This window comes from Cetorhinus maximus, chromosome 4 (genome assembly GCF_964194155.1).
Source record: "Cetorhinus maximus chromosome 4, sCetMax3.hap1.1, whole genome shotgun sequence".
NCBI lineage: Eukaryota > Metazoa > Chordata > Chondrichthyes > Lamniformes > Cetorhinidae > Cetorhinus > Cetorhinus maximus.
In genome coordinates this window covers 38,948,483-38,964,744 of record NC_135882.1, presented here as the reverse complement: position 1 = coordinate 38,964,744, position 16,262 = coordinate 38,948,483, and the positions used below count along the sequence as shown (strand labels likewise).

Genomic DNA, 16,262 nt, shown 5'->3' with positions numbered 1-16,262 from the left:
TCATTATCGATCTGGACAAATGGCACAGTTGGAACAAGGGGTTAATACAAAGAGATCAATTAGTGTCACAATTCAGGATTAATCTTGCATGAATACTCTTCATTGCCTCACTCTTTTGATTCCCTGCATTGTCATTGAAAGGTTCCTAACATGTCTCAACCGTGCATCCCTCCTAATTTGGGAGTAGAAATTTAAGTTGGGTGCCCCTTTAATCGGCCCCCAAGTGCAGTGCACCACTCCTCCAAAGGGCCTTCAGAGCCCTCACCAGCAGACTTTTTCCTCAGTTTAATTTTGTCCTGCGCTATCACTTCAGGTTGTAAGATGGTGGTGCTGAGGTCTCACTACCAGACCAGCTTGGACCCTCCCTGTGTGACTGTGGAAATCTTTCCCATCATCCTGAAAGAGCATAATTTTCAGGATTCCCTCCCTCCAAATATCTCAAGCCTCCCCATCCAATGCTTGATCCCATTGTGATTGTTGTGGATATCTCTATGTAACCCCGTGAATCATTTAAGGTGGATGTGTTTATGCCCCATTTGGTCCTTACCCATCCCTATCTTGAGGCCTATTGCACAGTGAAATATAGGCCAGAATATTGCTGTTGGAGTGCAGGGGCGGGCCCGACATGCCGACGTGCAAAATGACACGTGATGACGTTGGGCATGCATCCCGATGTCATCGCGTGTCATTTTGATACTTGGACTGCCGGGCATGCGACGGAGGCGGTTGCACGCCCGCCGAACTGTCAGCGGCCTAAAAAGGCCATTATAAAAGCAATTAAAGTAGTTAACCGTGCTGCCTGTCCAACCATAAGGTTGGTGGGCAGGCGAAGAGTCCAAGCAGCCCTCACGTTTTTCAGGAAACCTCATTCACGAGTGGGATGAGGTTTCCTGAAGGTTTCATAAAATAATTAATTAAATTTTGCAAAATCGACAAACATGTCCCAGCTCATGTGACACTGTCACATGATGGGAAATGTTTAAATAATTTTTAACTTCCTTTATTCAAAAGTTTTATTATGAACTTAATCTGCCTCAGGGAGATTGCTGCGCTCTTTTGTGCGCATCCGCGAAAGAGCACAGGTCCCGACTCTCCCTCCTCCCCCGCCCGCACAGGTAGCACTGAGCACCACGGAATGTGTATTATGCTGGGCGGGCCTTAATTGGCCCGCCCACATAAAATGGTGGCGCGCAGTCAATCGCAGGCAGCGATTGGCTCCGCGCCCGCCCGACATGGGTAAGATTCAGCCCATAGTGACTCCCCCATGAGACCTTTGAATGGGCAAACACTATCTTTATCCCATATATAATCTGCAGAGGCCTAACCTGACAGTGAGTATGCCATCTGCAGCCGGGCAATGTCGGGCAGCCCAGTATTAAGTCAGAAACAACCCGGACCGAAGCATCTGATTTAATGACTATGCCCTGCACACAACATGCTGGGCACGACTGACCCTGGGCTGACATTCCCCCTCCTCCCTGGATGGGACAAGGACAGTCATTGCAAGATCAGCAATGTAAATTGAAGTGCTTCTTCACTCTGCCATCCTCCATTGTTGCCCAAACTCACTTATGACCCTTTGGAAGATTCCCTTCCCCATCTTGGCCTGAAGGACGCTGCAAACCTGCAATCCCCTAGACATGTCTGTGAGTGTAATCTTTGCCACTCTTACCCCCCTGCTCCTCCAGGTGGAGCCTTTGCCTTGACTCTCTCCACTCCACCCTCCCCCAGTTGAGCCCTTGCCCTGCAGCACGTTACAAGCCACCCTTGCCTTACTGATGGTCTGGTAGGTAGGGTCTTGCGTATGAAAACCCCCTGAAAGCAAAGTGGTGCTGCCTATGAAGCCTGGCGCTGAGCCCGAGTTACCACAAGTGCTGCGCGATGCAAGGGCGGTGAACAAATCTCAAAGTCATGAGCAAAGTGCAGGTCACCAGGTGCATGTTGCTTATATCCGGTTGTGAAACACATCGGTCTAATTAGATGCCGAAGAGCCCTTTTAATCTAGCATGGGGGTGAGGGGAGTGGGGGTGATTCTGGTGAGCAGCCATTATAATGAGTATGCATGATATTCAAATGTACTAAAATGACCTTCCTGACATCATGCAGCAGGAAACGCATGCTGCCATTGACGTCAGGAGCTGATGATCTCAACCTGTTTTCTCACTGACCTAAAACAGATTTTTCCACTCACGTGACATTTTCCAATTCCGCCTGCCATGGCGCCTGCCATGGACGAGAGAGAAAAATCCTGGCCTTCATCTTTCCCTCTTTGGGACTGCTTGTAGTTCCAGCAGTGGCCATACAGTGGCCATAACTCTCTTTTGACGCTGCTGGGAATACAGAGCAGCCGGCCAATCAGAATGGCCAGCAGCTCTCTAAGGCAGGACTTCCTCCCTGATAGCGGAAGTCCCACTCTGACCCAATTAAGGCAACTTCCAGCATAAGTTGGGCAGCCGGATATCTGGTTGGCGAGTTGCCAGACGACTTTTAGGTCAAGGGATTATTGTGGGGGTGTTGGTGGGGGTGGGTGGCGTGGGTAGTGGGTAATCCGTCCCCCGTTAATGTCCAACCCCTGGATAACTTTCACACTTGGACTGCTAAGTGGCAAGTAACATTCGCGTCACATAAGTGCCAGACAATGACCATCTCCAACCATAGATAATCTAACCGTCTTCTCTTGACATTTGATGGCATTACCATCACTGAATCACTATCAACATCCTGGGAGTTACCATCGACCAGAAACTGGACTGGACCAACCATATAAATACTGTAGCCACAAAAGCAGGTCAGAGACTGGGAATTCTGAGTTGAGTAACTTACCTCCTGACTCCTCAAAGCCTGTCCACTATCTACAAGGCACAAGTTAGGGGTGTGATGGGATACTCTCCACTTGCCTGGATAAAGGCAGCTCAAACAACATTCAAGAAGCTTGACACCATCCAGGACAAAGCATCCCACTTGATTGTCATCCCATTAACTACCTTAAACATTCACTCCTTCCACCACTACACAGCAGTGTGTCCTACATACAAGATGCGCTGCAACAACTCACCAATGCTCCTTTGACTGCACCAGCGCAAAATCCACTTTAAGCCCCACACCATTGAGACTTGGAACTATATCACCATTCCTTCATTGTAATTGGGCCAAAATCATGGAACTCCCTTCCGAACAACACCTGTACCACATGGACTGCAGCGGTTGAAGGCGGCAGCTCACCACCACCTTCTCAAGGGCAGTCATGGATGGGCAAGAAATGTTGGCCTTTCCAGTCATGTTCACATCTTGTGAAAGGACTTAACGACAAACACGGGGCCGGATTGTCATTTTATCTTCTTTTCACGCCATATCGTCCCAAACCTGTTGCATTAATTATGTGCTCCCAGGGAGCATGCCGTTTCCAGGGCGGTGGGCTCTCTTTCACCCAGCACACCATCACCTCACTCCTTCATCACGTCAGGTGCCATATTTAAAGTCTAGCCATGGTGCACACATCTCAGTGCTTCCAGGCCAGCTGCAGGGAAGATGTGCACGAAAGGCAAAAAGACTGCAGCCCCCAAGTTTAGTGTTGCGTCACTGGAACGCCTTTTGGACAACGTAGAGGACCATCGCAATGGTTTCTACCCCCCGCTCTGCAGGATGGGCAGTGGCGTGACCAACCAGGCTTCGTATATGATGGCAGTGGTGGTCAGTGCCACGCCCTTCAAAAAAGGACAGCCACCCAGTGCTGCAAGAGGATGAATGATCTCCTCCGTTCTGCCAGGGTAAGTCACTTTTCTCATCACACTCAACTCACACACTCACAAACCCATCACATATCCACAGGGATCTCACTCACTAACAGTTCAAGGGACGTCACTATTCGCTCTCTCACACACACCTTCATTGTCCTCATCCCGTCCATAGGGCCACTCATCACCCATATATGCCAGGTATACTTGTCATCTGGTCTGGCAGGCATCCTGCTTACACTGTTTCCATCTCTGTTCATGCAGGACAAGCTGGCACACAATAAGAGACACAGACTGGTGGAGGAATGCCTGAAATCAAGGTCCTCATGGACGTTGAAAACAGAGCCTTCCAGCTGGCCAGTGATGATCTAGATCGGTCCTGTGCTGCCGGTGAGGTCAGCAGTGCTCTACCAAGTGAGGATCCAGCAGTGCAACATCCCTCAGACAATCATGTATTGAGTGATGTGTCCTGTTTCACAGGCCACTGCCATGTACTAATTAACTCCCCTTGATTCTGCAGGCAAATCTGGGAAACAGCTGATGGAGTCCATGACCCAGGGCCTCCAACAAGCCCTCAAAGAAACCTCTGAAGAAGAATCTGGAGGCACCCTCCTTGAAGTTCCATCACAGCGCTCACCTACACCCCCCACCAGCGCAGCGACACACACCTCATTGGGACCTAGCTTTAGAATAGCCTCAGGATCAAAATCTGGTGAGCCTGATCTCACCCCAGCCTCCCATTCTCCTCAAGAAGTCAGCCAGGGGCCCTTGGGCACCCACAGGGAGGAAGGTCAACAGGTGTAACCCCCAGGGCTATCCATCCAGGTAACTCCAGGAATGTCTGGCCCATACGAATCCCCTCTTCCTGTGACCTCAGCAACTCCAGCTCTACAGGCCGAGGAGGGTGCCACTGCCACACAGCAGGACCCCAAAAGCGGGCCGGGGCCCTCCAGAGGACACCCACCAAGGGCTTCACAGGCAGGACATACCAGTCAGCAGGCTGCCTCCAGCTCTACTGTGGTGGACGGGGAGCAACAAGACATGGTGGCAGGATTAGGAAAGCTAAGAAGCTAAGAAGATGTAGGGCGGAATTTTATGGCACGGGATTCTACAGTCCCATCAAAGACTTTTGAATGGCTTGCTGCATTTTACAGCCCTGACCCCGCCACAACGGGGCCATGAAATTCCACCCGTAGTTGCACAGCCTGAGCACGGGTGTTAATCACTTGTACATACTGTTCATTATTGTCAATAAACTCCCAAGAATGCCTCCCTGCCTATGGCTCCTTGTTCTGATGAGCAATGTTCCTGTCACTCAGATGTGAAACCTTTCTGCACAAGATAAAGGCAGGTGTCTCAGCCCAGGGCCTCTTCCATGTGCTTTGTGCAGCCTTCAGACCAAAGTCCAGCCTCACACTCCCTGAAAACATTACTGATGCCTGCACCTCGATGGTGCTTGTCATTGCTGCCATAATGTTGGGGCAGGCATCACAGAGTTCCATCATTCTCTCTGTGTGCTCTCAGCACCTTTAAGGCGGGGCTGGTCCCCATCTCTTCAGCATCTGTGACCTGTGACGTTGTGCTCCTGAAGGCAGACAAAGGATCAGATGCCTCTAAAGTTTCATGGCTTCGTCTCTATGATATGACCCTGATCAGAGAATGCAAGCGAGATGCCCTCAGCCAGACAGGAGTCAGACATTCTCAGAGGCTATGTGAAGATCTATGGAGTGTCCTCACTGCATGTCATCATCATCCTCCTGCAATCGAACGACTATTTGGGCCTCCACTACATCTTCACGACAAGAGTATTATCACAGAGGGTATGTGCACTGTCTTTAGCCAGACTGGAGTCAAATATTCATAGATGAAATGTGAGGATCTATGGTGTCTCCTCACTTCATGTCGTCATCATCCTCCACAAATCTAGCAGCTATGAGGGCCTCCCGAGCTTGCCTGCCTCATCTGGCCAGTCCGAAGTCCTCATCCCCATCATCGTCGCCTTCGAGGACCTCTTCACCCTTATCCCTGTCGGCTTACTCCTCATTGGATGAGATCTCCAGCTCCTCCATCTCCTCCTCCAGCACCAGGTTGTAAAGGGTGCAGCAGGTGACGACAATGTGTGACACCCTCTGCGGACTGTATTACAGGGCTCCACCAGACCATTCCAAGCACCAGAACCTCATTTTCAGCATCCCGATGGTTTTGCTCCACCAAGTTGTAAGTTGCAACATGAGCCTCATTTTAGCGTCACTCTGCTGCAGTCTGAGGCTGCCGCACATGTGTCATCAGCCACTCTGTGGGTAGCCCTTGTCCCCGGGGAGCCATCCCTGCAGCTTCGGTGGACCCTGGGAGACTTCAGGGATCTGTGTACACACCTTGGAAACCGTGCGCAGATCTGCAGGATGTGTTTGTGGTGGTCGCACACCAGCTGCACGTTCAGCGAATGGAATCCCTCGTGGTGTGTGTTGCGACGGAGATCTGAGCGCCACGTGAGTGCAGTCAATGGCTCCCTGCACTTGCATGAAACCTGAGATCTGTGCAAATCTAATCACTCTTGCATCCTGGCTGTCCTGGTCCTGGGCGAATATCACAAGGTTGTGATCCCGTGATCCCAAGGATGCATTTGTGGGTGGCGGCTTGTGATATCCCACAGAGGTCACCTGTGGAGCCCTGAAAGAAGCCACTGGCATAAAAATTGAGCACCGTGGTCACTTTCACAGTCACTGGCAGTGGATGCCCCCCATGTCCACATAGCGCCAAATCCTGCAGTAGCTGGCAGGTATGAGCCATCAGTTCACTAGACATTCGCAGTCTTTGGCAACACTGGTTCTTGGTCATCTGTAGGAATGAAAGATGACATCTATAGACTCTGGGTGTCTCTAGGCGCTGGCCTGTGATGGCCCGCTGTGGCTCTTGGGCAGCGTGTGTGGGAGCCCCACCCACCCCTTCTTCCTAAGGTTGCTGCTCCTGCCTCTGCATAGCCAGGAGCCTCAGTCACTCTCTCCTCTATCCTCTTCACACCCATCAGGCATACAGCTAGCTCACCAGGCTCCATGATCCTGATGTACCTGCCCCCACCCCCCCACCCCCCAAAATGTCCACTCAGAGGCAGGGCTGCACTTGTCCTCCGCTCCCCCTCACAAGTCACCTCAAAGGCAGAGCTGCACTTTCCCCCTGCTACCCCTCACCCTCAAAAGTCACCTCCGTAGCAGTGTGGCACTTAACCCCAAACCCCGGCGTCCCTGAAGCCTGCAAAGCAACAGGCGACCCTGGCGAGCTCTACAGAAAGTTGCTGTACATTTACCTCCAGTTCACCCAAAGTGAAGGCCGCCAAGTGCACGTTGCCACTGTGCTGTCGTGAAACACATCGGCGTGCTTTCCCACCAATGTGGACAGACAATCCAGCGGGCACGTAAGAGACCGGCAGATGGCCTGTTAATGATACGCTGATGTATTACAATGAGATTCCTGATGACCGATGGCAGGAAACATGGCCTGCTGTTGGCAGGCTGAGCAGACAATCGCGACCTGCCTTCTCGCCGTCGTGAAACTGATCGCATCACATTGTCCACTCATGCTACCTGCCACCAGCAGGCATGGAAAATTCCGCTTCTAGTTTTGATCCATGTTCTCGTGAAGGAAATTCCACCCAAATATGAATTTTCCCTCAAAAACCAAGGAATAGTTGAGAATTGGAGTGGCACTGCAATGTTTTGAGTCCAACTTGTTAATCTAAAGAATTGGTAGCTTGTTGGACCAGCATCCATTAATAAGCGTAAATAAATATCTCCTCCTTAACATTGTGTGTAAACTTTAACTTTTGATAGTTCATTTATTTTTCCTATTGCCTCTAACTGTATCTCCTTCAAATCTACATATGTTGGGTTGTGTTGCTTTATGGAGTACTGTGGAAAGTTTTGGTCCCCGTATTTAAGAAAGGATATGCTGGTATTGGAGGCAGTTCAAAAGAGATTCACTAGGCTGATTCCTGGGATGAAGGAGTTGATTTATCAAGAATGGCTAAACAGGTTAGGCCTTTTTTCATTAGAGCTTAGAAGAATGAGAGGTGATCTTATTGAAACGTACAAGATTCTGAGGGGGCTTGACAGGGTAGATGTTGAGAAGATGTTTCCACTAGTGGGGGAATCTCGAACTAGGGAACATAGTTACAGGATAAAGGGACACTCATTTAAAACTGAGATGCGAAGGAATTTCTTCTCTCAGAGGGTAGTGTATGTCTGGAATTCTCTACCCCAGAGAGTTGTGGAGGCTAGATCACTGAAAGTATTTAAAGAGGAGGTAGACAGATTTTTGAAATATTGGGCTGTTGAGGGCTATGAGGAGCTATCACGAAAGAGGAGTTGTTGAGACCTGGGGCAGATCAGCCATGATCTTATTGAATGGCGAGGCAGGCTTGAGGGGCTGAATGGCCTACTCCTGCTCCTATTTCTTATGTTCTTATGACCAACACATTCATCATCACTTCTGAATTTGACTGTTTGTAGAAACTGTAGAAAATATGATTACAAGTTTTCAAATAAAATTGTGCTAAACTTCTGATCTATCTTTTAACAGTTTCAGAGTTTGGTGGAGGAGCAGTCTTCCTTCTGTTCATACATGGATGTGCTGAGGCAAACAGGGGATGCAACATCAACAAGCTGGCCTTGGCCTTCATCCAGCTGTACAATTCCTGCACCAGCACCAGCACCCACCTCACAGAAGGTGCCAGTGCCTCCTGTCTCAGGACTAAGCCCAGCTCCTTCTGCATCAAATAAAAATGACACTGAATCCAACCTGGAAGCTGACAAAGGTGCAGAGTTAAAAGCAAAAAAGCCAAACCTTCATTCAGAAATGCTGGATTTTAGAACCATTCTGCAAAATGTAAGAAATCTCAGTATTTTTTATTAATTTATACTTCTCAAAAATAGCTATAGTAACAATCACTTTAATTGTAATTGAATTAAAGCTTCACTAACATGTGCAACATGTTTCTACCCTCAACAGATCTACGTAAAAGTTGTACATTATTCCATATGTGGGGGGGACTGGATTTTATGGCCATCTAACAGGCATGTTTTTGTGGATGGGGGAGGGTAAAATATGATGGAGGTGGGGGTGGCGAGCCGACTGCCTTCCCACCCACCCCTGACCCGGTCCCCATAATATGGTAGGCAGGCAGGCACCTAAATCAGCAGCTCAACCGCAATTTTTAAATAAACAATTAATGGGCAATTAAGCTTGCTATCAAGCCAATCAATCTATTACGCTGCCTGCTCCATAATACAGTTGGCGTGGGCAGGCGTGTGGGAGTGGGTAGGAAGATTTTTAAGCAAACTGCTCAAAAGTTGGGAAACAAGTGGGGTACAACCTTTGAGGGGGTGCCTGTGCACATCGAAGGCACCCTACCAAGATGTTAGCCGCCTCTTTGTTCCCCCCTGCCTGGCATCCAAAACACATCCTCCTAACCACCCCCCCCCCCCCCCCCCCCCACCTCCCCCAACCCCGCCAACTCCTCCTTAGGGACCCCGTGCTTCCCTGTCCAAAACCTGGGACTTAAGTAGGCCCAGAAGCCATGTCCTCTTTTTCCCAGGGCCTACTTGTAGCCCCAGCAGTGCCTACTACTGAGTTCTGGGACTGCTAGAGCTGGTTGTTATCACATTGCTGTTTGTAGGATTTTGCTGTGTGCAAATTAGCTGCCACATTTCCTCCATTATAATAGTGACTACACTTCAAAAGTACCTCTTTGGCTATAAAGTGCTTCAAGAAGTCCAGTGGTCATGAAAGGTGCTGTATAAATGAAAGTCTTTGTTTCGTATTTGTTCTAAACCTCTCTCCTCATTCAATGCCTCCCACTAATCTGACACTAATTTACCTTCAGGTTGTTGTTTCCAGTCCAGTTTTGCCAAATCACATCTCAATATACAGTAATGCAGGACAATATAACATGGGGCAATGCAAAGGTAACATACAGAATAATACAGGAAAACATAATTTATGCAACAATAAAACATAATAATGCAAGGCAATATAACATGGGATAACAAAACATACAGCAACACCGGACTGTGTAATATGGGATAATACAATATACCATCAGGCAGGGCAGTATGGTATGGTGCAACACAAAGTACAGTAACAGAGGATGACATGATACAGGGCAACACAACATTATATAATGCAGGACAGTATAATACTGATCAACACGATATACAGTGATGCAGAGTAACAACAACTTATATTAATATCGTATCTTTAACATCATAAAATGCCCCAAGGTGTTTCAGAGCAACATTATGGAACAAAATATGACTTAGAGCCAGCCAAGGAGATATCAGGTCAGATGGCCGAAAACTTGATCCAAGACAAGAGCTAGGTTTGAAGGAGTGTCTTAAAGGAGGAAATTCAGGTAGAGAGGTGAAGAGATATTGGAAGGGAATTCTAGAGCTTAGGCAGCTGAATGCATGGCCACCAATGGTGAAGTGATTAATTGAAGGGATGCTCAAGAGGCCAGAACTAAATGACCACAGAAATCTCAGAGGATTGTTAGACTGGAGGAGATAACAGAAAAAGGGAAAGGGGGGAAGAGGGTGTCAAAGCCATGGAGGGAAAAGAAAACAAGAGTGAGAATTTCAAAATTGAAATGCTCCTTGACCGAGTATCAATGTATCTCAGCAACTGGAGGGCTGATAGGTGGATGAGGCTTGGCGCAAATTAGAACACAGGCAGCAGAGATTTGGATGGCCTCAATGGATGGTAAAATATGGGAGGTTGGCCAGGAATATGACCAAATTGTTAAATCTAGAGGTAAAAGGCAGGAATGGGGGATTTCAGCAGCAGGTGAGCTGAGATGGGAAAAGTTGTAAGATGTTACGGAGGTGAAAATAGAAAGTTCATCTCAGGGTCAAATATGACTCCAAGGTTGTGAACTGTCTGATTTAGTCTCAGACAGTTGCCAGAGAGAGGGATGGAGTTAGTAGCTAGGGAATAGAGTTTATAGTGGGGACAGAAAACAATGGTTTCAGTCTCGCCAATATTTAATTGGAGAAAATGCAGGACAATATAATAAAAGGCAACACATATATAACTATTCAATGATAGCAAACTCTCTGTTCCAGATTAAACAATCATTTAAACAGCTCCGATCGGCAAGTCCTGAACCAACTGAAAGTATTAACCACTGAAGAACCTTCACATGGTAGGTTGTAACTTATTCTTGTAGATACAAACAAGTATTAAGTTGCAGCAGTTTCTTAAAATGGATTTAAGCTCTTAAAGGAAAACTCTTCCATTCTTGGTAGCTCATTCGATGTTCTTAAAAAAGTGTTGTCAGAAAAATACTTGTCAACCAAAACATCAAAAATTTCCCACTATGGAAACTAGTCAGATCAATATTCTGCTGTCTAATACGTCTCACTGATGGGAGAATTTTGGATCAGCTCTATTGATTGCAAAAGGGGCTAGAAATTACGTCCAGCCTAGCAACTGATAAGGAGCTGCTGGACTATAGTTGAAACTAACTTACCAGCTGTCTCATCTAATCTCTAGATACCGATTTAAGATTTTTTTTTCTCTTCTCAGTATTTAATTTTCTTTTTTTTTAATAGGCATGTTACCATAGCGGATAGTGACAGACATTGGCTCCTATTTGTTTAGCACTTGATTAAACTAAAATAATAAATGGTTTTATTTTCTCAACTGACAGTGGAAATTCACAGGTGTATATCATGTTTTATTTAAAATGCTAAAATAAATCTAAAATACTGATGTCCCCCTTCATTGCAGATTTATGCATGAAGCTAGGCAGCTTCTGTTATGTGATCAAAGTCATTAATACAACACAAAAGGAATTTACAGAAGACTGTACAGGGTATAAAGGAGTCTGAATGCTGAGCCACACTTCCTGGATTGACTGCATTTTTCCTTGTATTTTGTGAATTCTCTTCATTTTAAACATCCTTAGCTCTGACACAAGCAATTGTGCTAATCATTAATTACCACCATTCAGCCAAATTGTGTAAAGTGATTAAACCAACAATAAATGCAAACTTTAATAGTTTATAATGGAAAGCTCCACACGAAATCCAGCGCACAACCTGCTTCAGTTTGTTAGCTTTACATATTACTGCAAAAATGAATGACTACTCAAATAGAGCAAAATGTTGTAATAATTTACATTAGATCTAAATCTTAGTAAGTACTTTGATCTCCTATGGGTTAGTTGAAACTAAGCGCAGTCTCTAACAGAAGCCAAGTTAAAGGGGCAGGGGTAATTGAATCAGGACATGTCTATGTAATTCGGTCTTCATTTTAAAGTCCTAAGTTTTATGTTTCCCTTAACAATTCCTTTGTCCACAATTACAATGTGAACTCTATGTAAAAACTTGTCATGTTGTAATTACACCATTCTCCCAGTGGTAACGCTATAGTGACTTCACTTTGAGGAGCGAAGTTTCAGTGTGCCAGGTTTACATATGTAGTTTCTATTATAATTGTAAACTTATGAATTTATGAGGAAAAATGATCACATGATGTGTAGGCAAAGCTAAGATTTTCACTATACCAAAAGGTGTATATTTTTATTGCTGATATTTCACTAATTGCACTAAGTAGTTTCCTGGTCCCTTTTCCATCTTAATCTTACCCCGCAGTTGTTACTATCAATGTAAATATTTTTCACCTCAGTAAATAGCGGAGATAAATTGCAGCTCAAATTGCTTCACTTTTGAGGATGTCAGAATGGATATCTTATTGCTGTGTTGCTCTAATTCAGCCTGCCAATCATCAGGCTAATGCTTAGTGTACATGAATCAAAGTTAGTGGAATTAATAATGGAATAATCACTAGCAGAATTTATCTTTTATCAAGATATTTTGAGTGACACCATCAGTTAAGAAGTTTTGCATTGCTTAAAGTCTGGCATAAGAGCATAAGAATAGAAGCAGGAGCAGAACATATGACCCCTTGAGCCTGCTCCACTATTCAATAAGACTTCTGCATTATGTCCAGTTTGGTGCCTTATCCCTGCATCCCTTGATTCCCTTTGTTATCAAGAAGCTATTAACCTCTGTCTTGAATATATTGTAAAGTTGAACATCCACAGCCCTTTGGGTTAGAGAATTCCAAAGATTCACAAACCCTCAGAGTGAATAAATTTCTCCTTATCTCAGTCCTGAATGACTGACTGCTTATCTTTAGTCCTGGACTCCCATCCAGAAGAAAAAGCATCACAGAATCTATCCAGTCAAGCCCTGTCAGAATCTTATGTGTTTTATAGAGTCATGGAATCATAATTGGAGAGACGGAGGCCACTCAGTCCATGAAGTCCATGCTGGCTTTCTGGAGTGCATTCCAGTTAGTCCTATTCTCCCACTCCATCACTGTAGACCTGAAAGTGTTGTTCCCTCAAGTCACCATCCAATTTTCTTATGAAATCATTGATCATATCCAATATCCTTGTAGGCAGTGAGTTCCAGATCATTACCAATTGCAGTGTAAGAAAGGTTTCTTCACATTACACCTATATCTTTTGCGCCAAACTCTAAAATCTTGTGTGTCGTAACACTTGGACCATCAGCTAATGGAAATAGGTTTTTCTTTGTTAACTTATCTAAACCTATCATAAACTTATTGTCATTTACAAATCTGTTCTGGCTCGCCTTGATTAACTCAAACCTCTCCAATTGCCTGTTAATTATTTCCTTGATTACTATTTCTAAAACCCTACCCAATACTAATGTTAAACTGACCAGTGTGCACTTACTAGCAATGTACTGACACTTTTTCGAATAAGAATGTCAACCACTTTCCAATCCTCTGGCACCGCCCCGTATCTCCGGAAGTTTGAAAGAATATGGAAAGCCCTTCCATTATCTCCATTCCCACCTTCCTTCACAACTTGGGATGCAAGCCATCAGGATCAAGCAACATATTCATCCTAAGCATGGCAAACCTTTCCCTCAGCCTGCCCATCAATTTTCATCTCATCCGTTACTTCCACCATCTCCACTTCTACTGATATTTTGTCAGCATCCTTTTCCTTAGTAAACACCAATGCAAAGTAGTCATTTAGCATTCTCAGAGATAAAAACAAAACACTACTGCGGATGCTGGAAATCCAAAACAACTTTAGATCTTGAACTCCCTCCTCCATCTCCACCCCCTTTCCATTTCTTCCCCCTCCCTTTTGTTTTTTCCAATAATTTATATAGATTTTTCTTTTCCCACCTATTTCCATTATTTTTAAATCTATACCTGTAATGCCCTGTCAGTTTTTCCACCCCACCCCCACTAGAGCTGTACCTAGAGTGTCCTGCCATCCATTCTTAATTAGCACATTCTCTTAGATAATATCACCACTTTCAACACCTTTGTTCCTTTGTCTGTGACATCTTTTGATTATCTGTTCCTATCACTGCTTGCTTGTCCCTACAACACCCACCCCACCATCCCAACTTCTCCCGCCCCCCGCCCCCCCCTCCCCCCCACCACCTTAAACCAGCTTATATTTCACCCCTCTCCTAATATTACTCAGTTCTGTTGAAGGGTCATGAGGACTTGAAACGTCAACTCTTTTCTTCTCCGCCGATGCTGCCAGACCTGCTGAGTTTTTCCAGGTAATTCTGTTTTTGATTTAGTATTCTCGCCTTATCTTGCACCTCTGACTCTAATAGGCCCCACCCTGCCCATTACAATCCGTTTCCTATTTACATGTTGGCGAAGATATTTTGGGTTCCCTTTTGTATTAACTGCCATTCTATTCTCATACTCTTTGCCTATCTTATTTTCCTTGTCATTTCCCTCTTAACTTATTGTATTTGGCCTGGTTCTTGCATGAAGAATTCACCTGACATGCATCATACATCCTCTTTTTATTGTTTCATCATATTCTCTATCACTCTCCCTTTGGTTCCTCTACCTTTCTCCTTGTTGGAATGTACCTAGCCCGTACTTGAAACATGTCCTCCTTAGAGATTACCCATTATTCTGCTATAGTTTTTCTTGTCAGACTTTGATTCTATTTTGCCTTGACTAAATCCACTCTCATCTCATTGAAGCTACCCCTCTTCTAATTTAGAAGGTCTATTTTAGGTGGTTCATTGTTCTTTTCGATTACTAATCTAAACCTTACGATACGATGATCACTCTTACCCAAGTGTTTCCCAACAGAAACAAAAATAAAAATACCTGGAAAAACTCAGCAGGTCTGGCAGCATCTGCGGAGAGGAACACAGTTATGGTCATGAACTCTCTCCTCCATCCCCACCCCCTTTCCGATCCCCTCCCCTTTTTTTTCCAATGATTTATATAGATTTTTCTTTTCCCACCTATTTTCATTATTTTTAATGTATTTCCATCCATTGTTTTATCTCTACCTTTTAGCCTATTCCTTCACCCCACCCCACTAGGACTATCTGTGACTTGCTTGTCCTGCTTTCTACCCTTAATTAGCACATTCCTTAGATAATATCATCACCTTCAACACCTCTCTGCCCTTTTGTCTATGACATCTTTTGGCTATCTCCACCTGTCACTGGCCCTCTATCCAGCTCTACTTGTCCCACCCCCACCAGCAGCTTATATTTCACCTCTCTTCTATTTTTACTTAGTTTTGTTGAAGAGTCATACGGACTCGAAACATTAACTGTGTTCCTCTCCGCAGATGCTGCCAGACCTGCTGAGTTTTTCCAGGTATTTTTATTTTGTTTTGGATTTCCAGCATCCACAGTTTTTTGCTTTTATCTTAGTGTTTCCCAACAGACACCTGGGCCTGAATTTGTACTCCTGCATCAGGAACACAGAATTGGGAAAATTCCAGGTTCCGCAAATCCAACTCGGGAGAAAGTCCCCTAGATGGACAGATTTCCATTCAATGGAGGCGGGTATTAACAGGAATCATGCCCACTGCTCCCAGAAACAGTTTGGAGGCAGCACAGGGGCTTCTGGGTGCAGAGGAGGGTTGGGAAAAAGTCTGGTCTCGGTGAACCGGCACTTGGTTCCAGCTGCAAAAGAACCAATAAAAAAAAAGCCCTCAAGCCCTCATCCCTTCACATTCCCTCACACCCCAAACACTCCCCATGCTCCATCCATGACAACCCTTGCTACCTCATGATCCCCACCCACCTCCACCCCCATGGCCAATCATATTCTCCAAGTCAACCTATGTCCCTCTACCCATCCCCATGGTCCCTCATACTCTCCATGCCAACCTATGCTTCTCTACCAATCCACATGGCCCATCATACCTACCATGCCAATCTATACCCCTCCACCCAGTCTCATGGCCCTTTCTAGCCCCTATGTCAATTTAGTGCCAACTCATCTCAACACATGCCCCCACCAGCCACTTTGCACTCACCCAGTATCCACCATGGGCAGACTTCAGGTCCAGTACTGAGAGGCAATAAAATAAAGGTCTGAGTGTCTATGCAGGCCTTGGTCCACTTGACCCAACTTATTTCCCGACTGCAGACCCAGCAATGCCTCCTTCCTGGTTGGACAGAGAACATATTGGGCAAGCAGGTTTCTTTG

General features: G+C 45.7%; 1 protein-coding gene across 8 annotated transcripts in view; it reads left to right on the top strand.

Moving 5' to 3' along the window:
- The window catches only part of itprid1 (ITPR interacting domain containing 1), a 259,239-nt gene that overhangs the window by 207,322 nt on the left and 35,655 nt on the right, over positions 1 to 16,262 (top strand). For 6 of the 8 annotated variants that reach the window (XM_078540090.1, XM_078540089.1, XM_078540081.1 and 3 more), the window contains 2 exons: positions 8,310 to 8,615; positions 10,850 to 10,929. In XM_078540090.1, coding sequence (XP_078396216.1) covers positions 8,310 to 8,615; positions 10,850 to 10,915 — 372 coding nt within the window. In that variant the 3' untranslated portion in view covers positions 10,916 to 10,929. The remainder of the gene's footprint in view (positions 1 to 8,309; positions 8,616 to 10,849; positions 10,930 to 16,262) is intronic. The other 2 variants (XM_078540085.1, XM_078540083.1) reach the window with 2 other exon arrangements.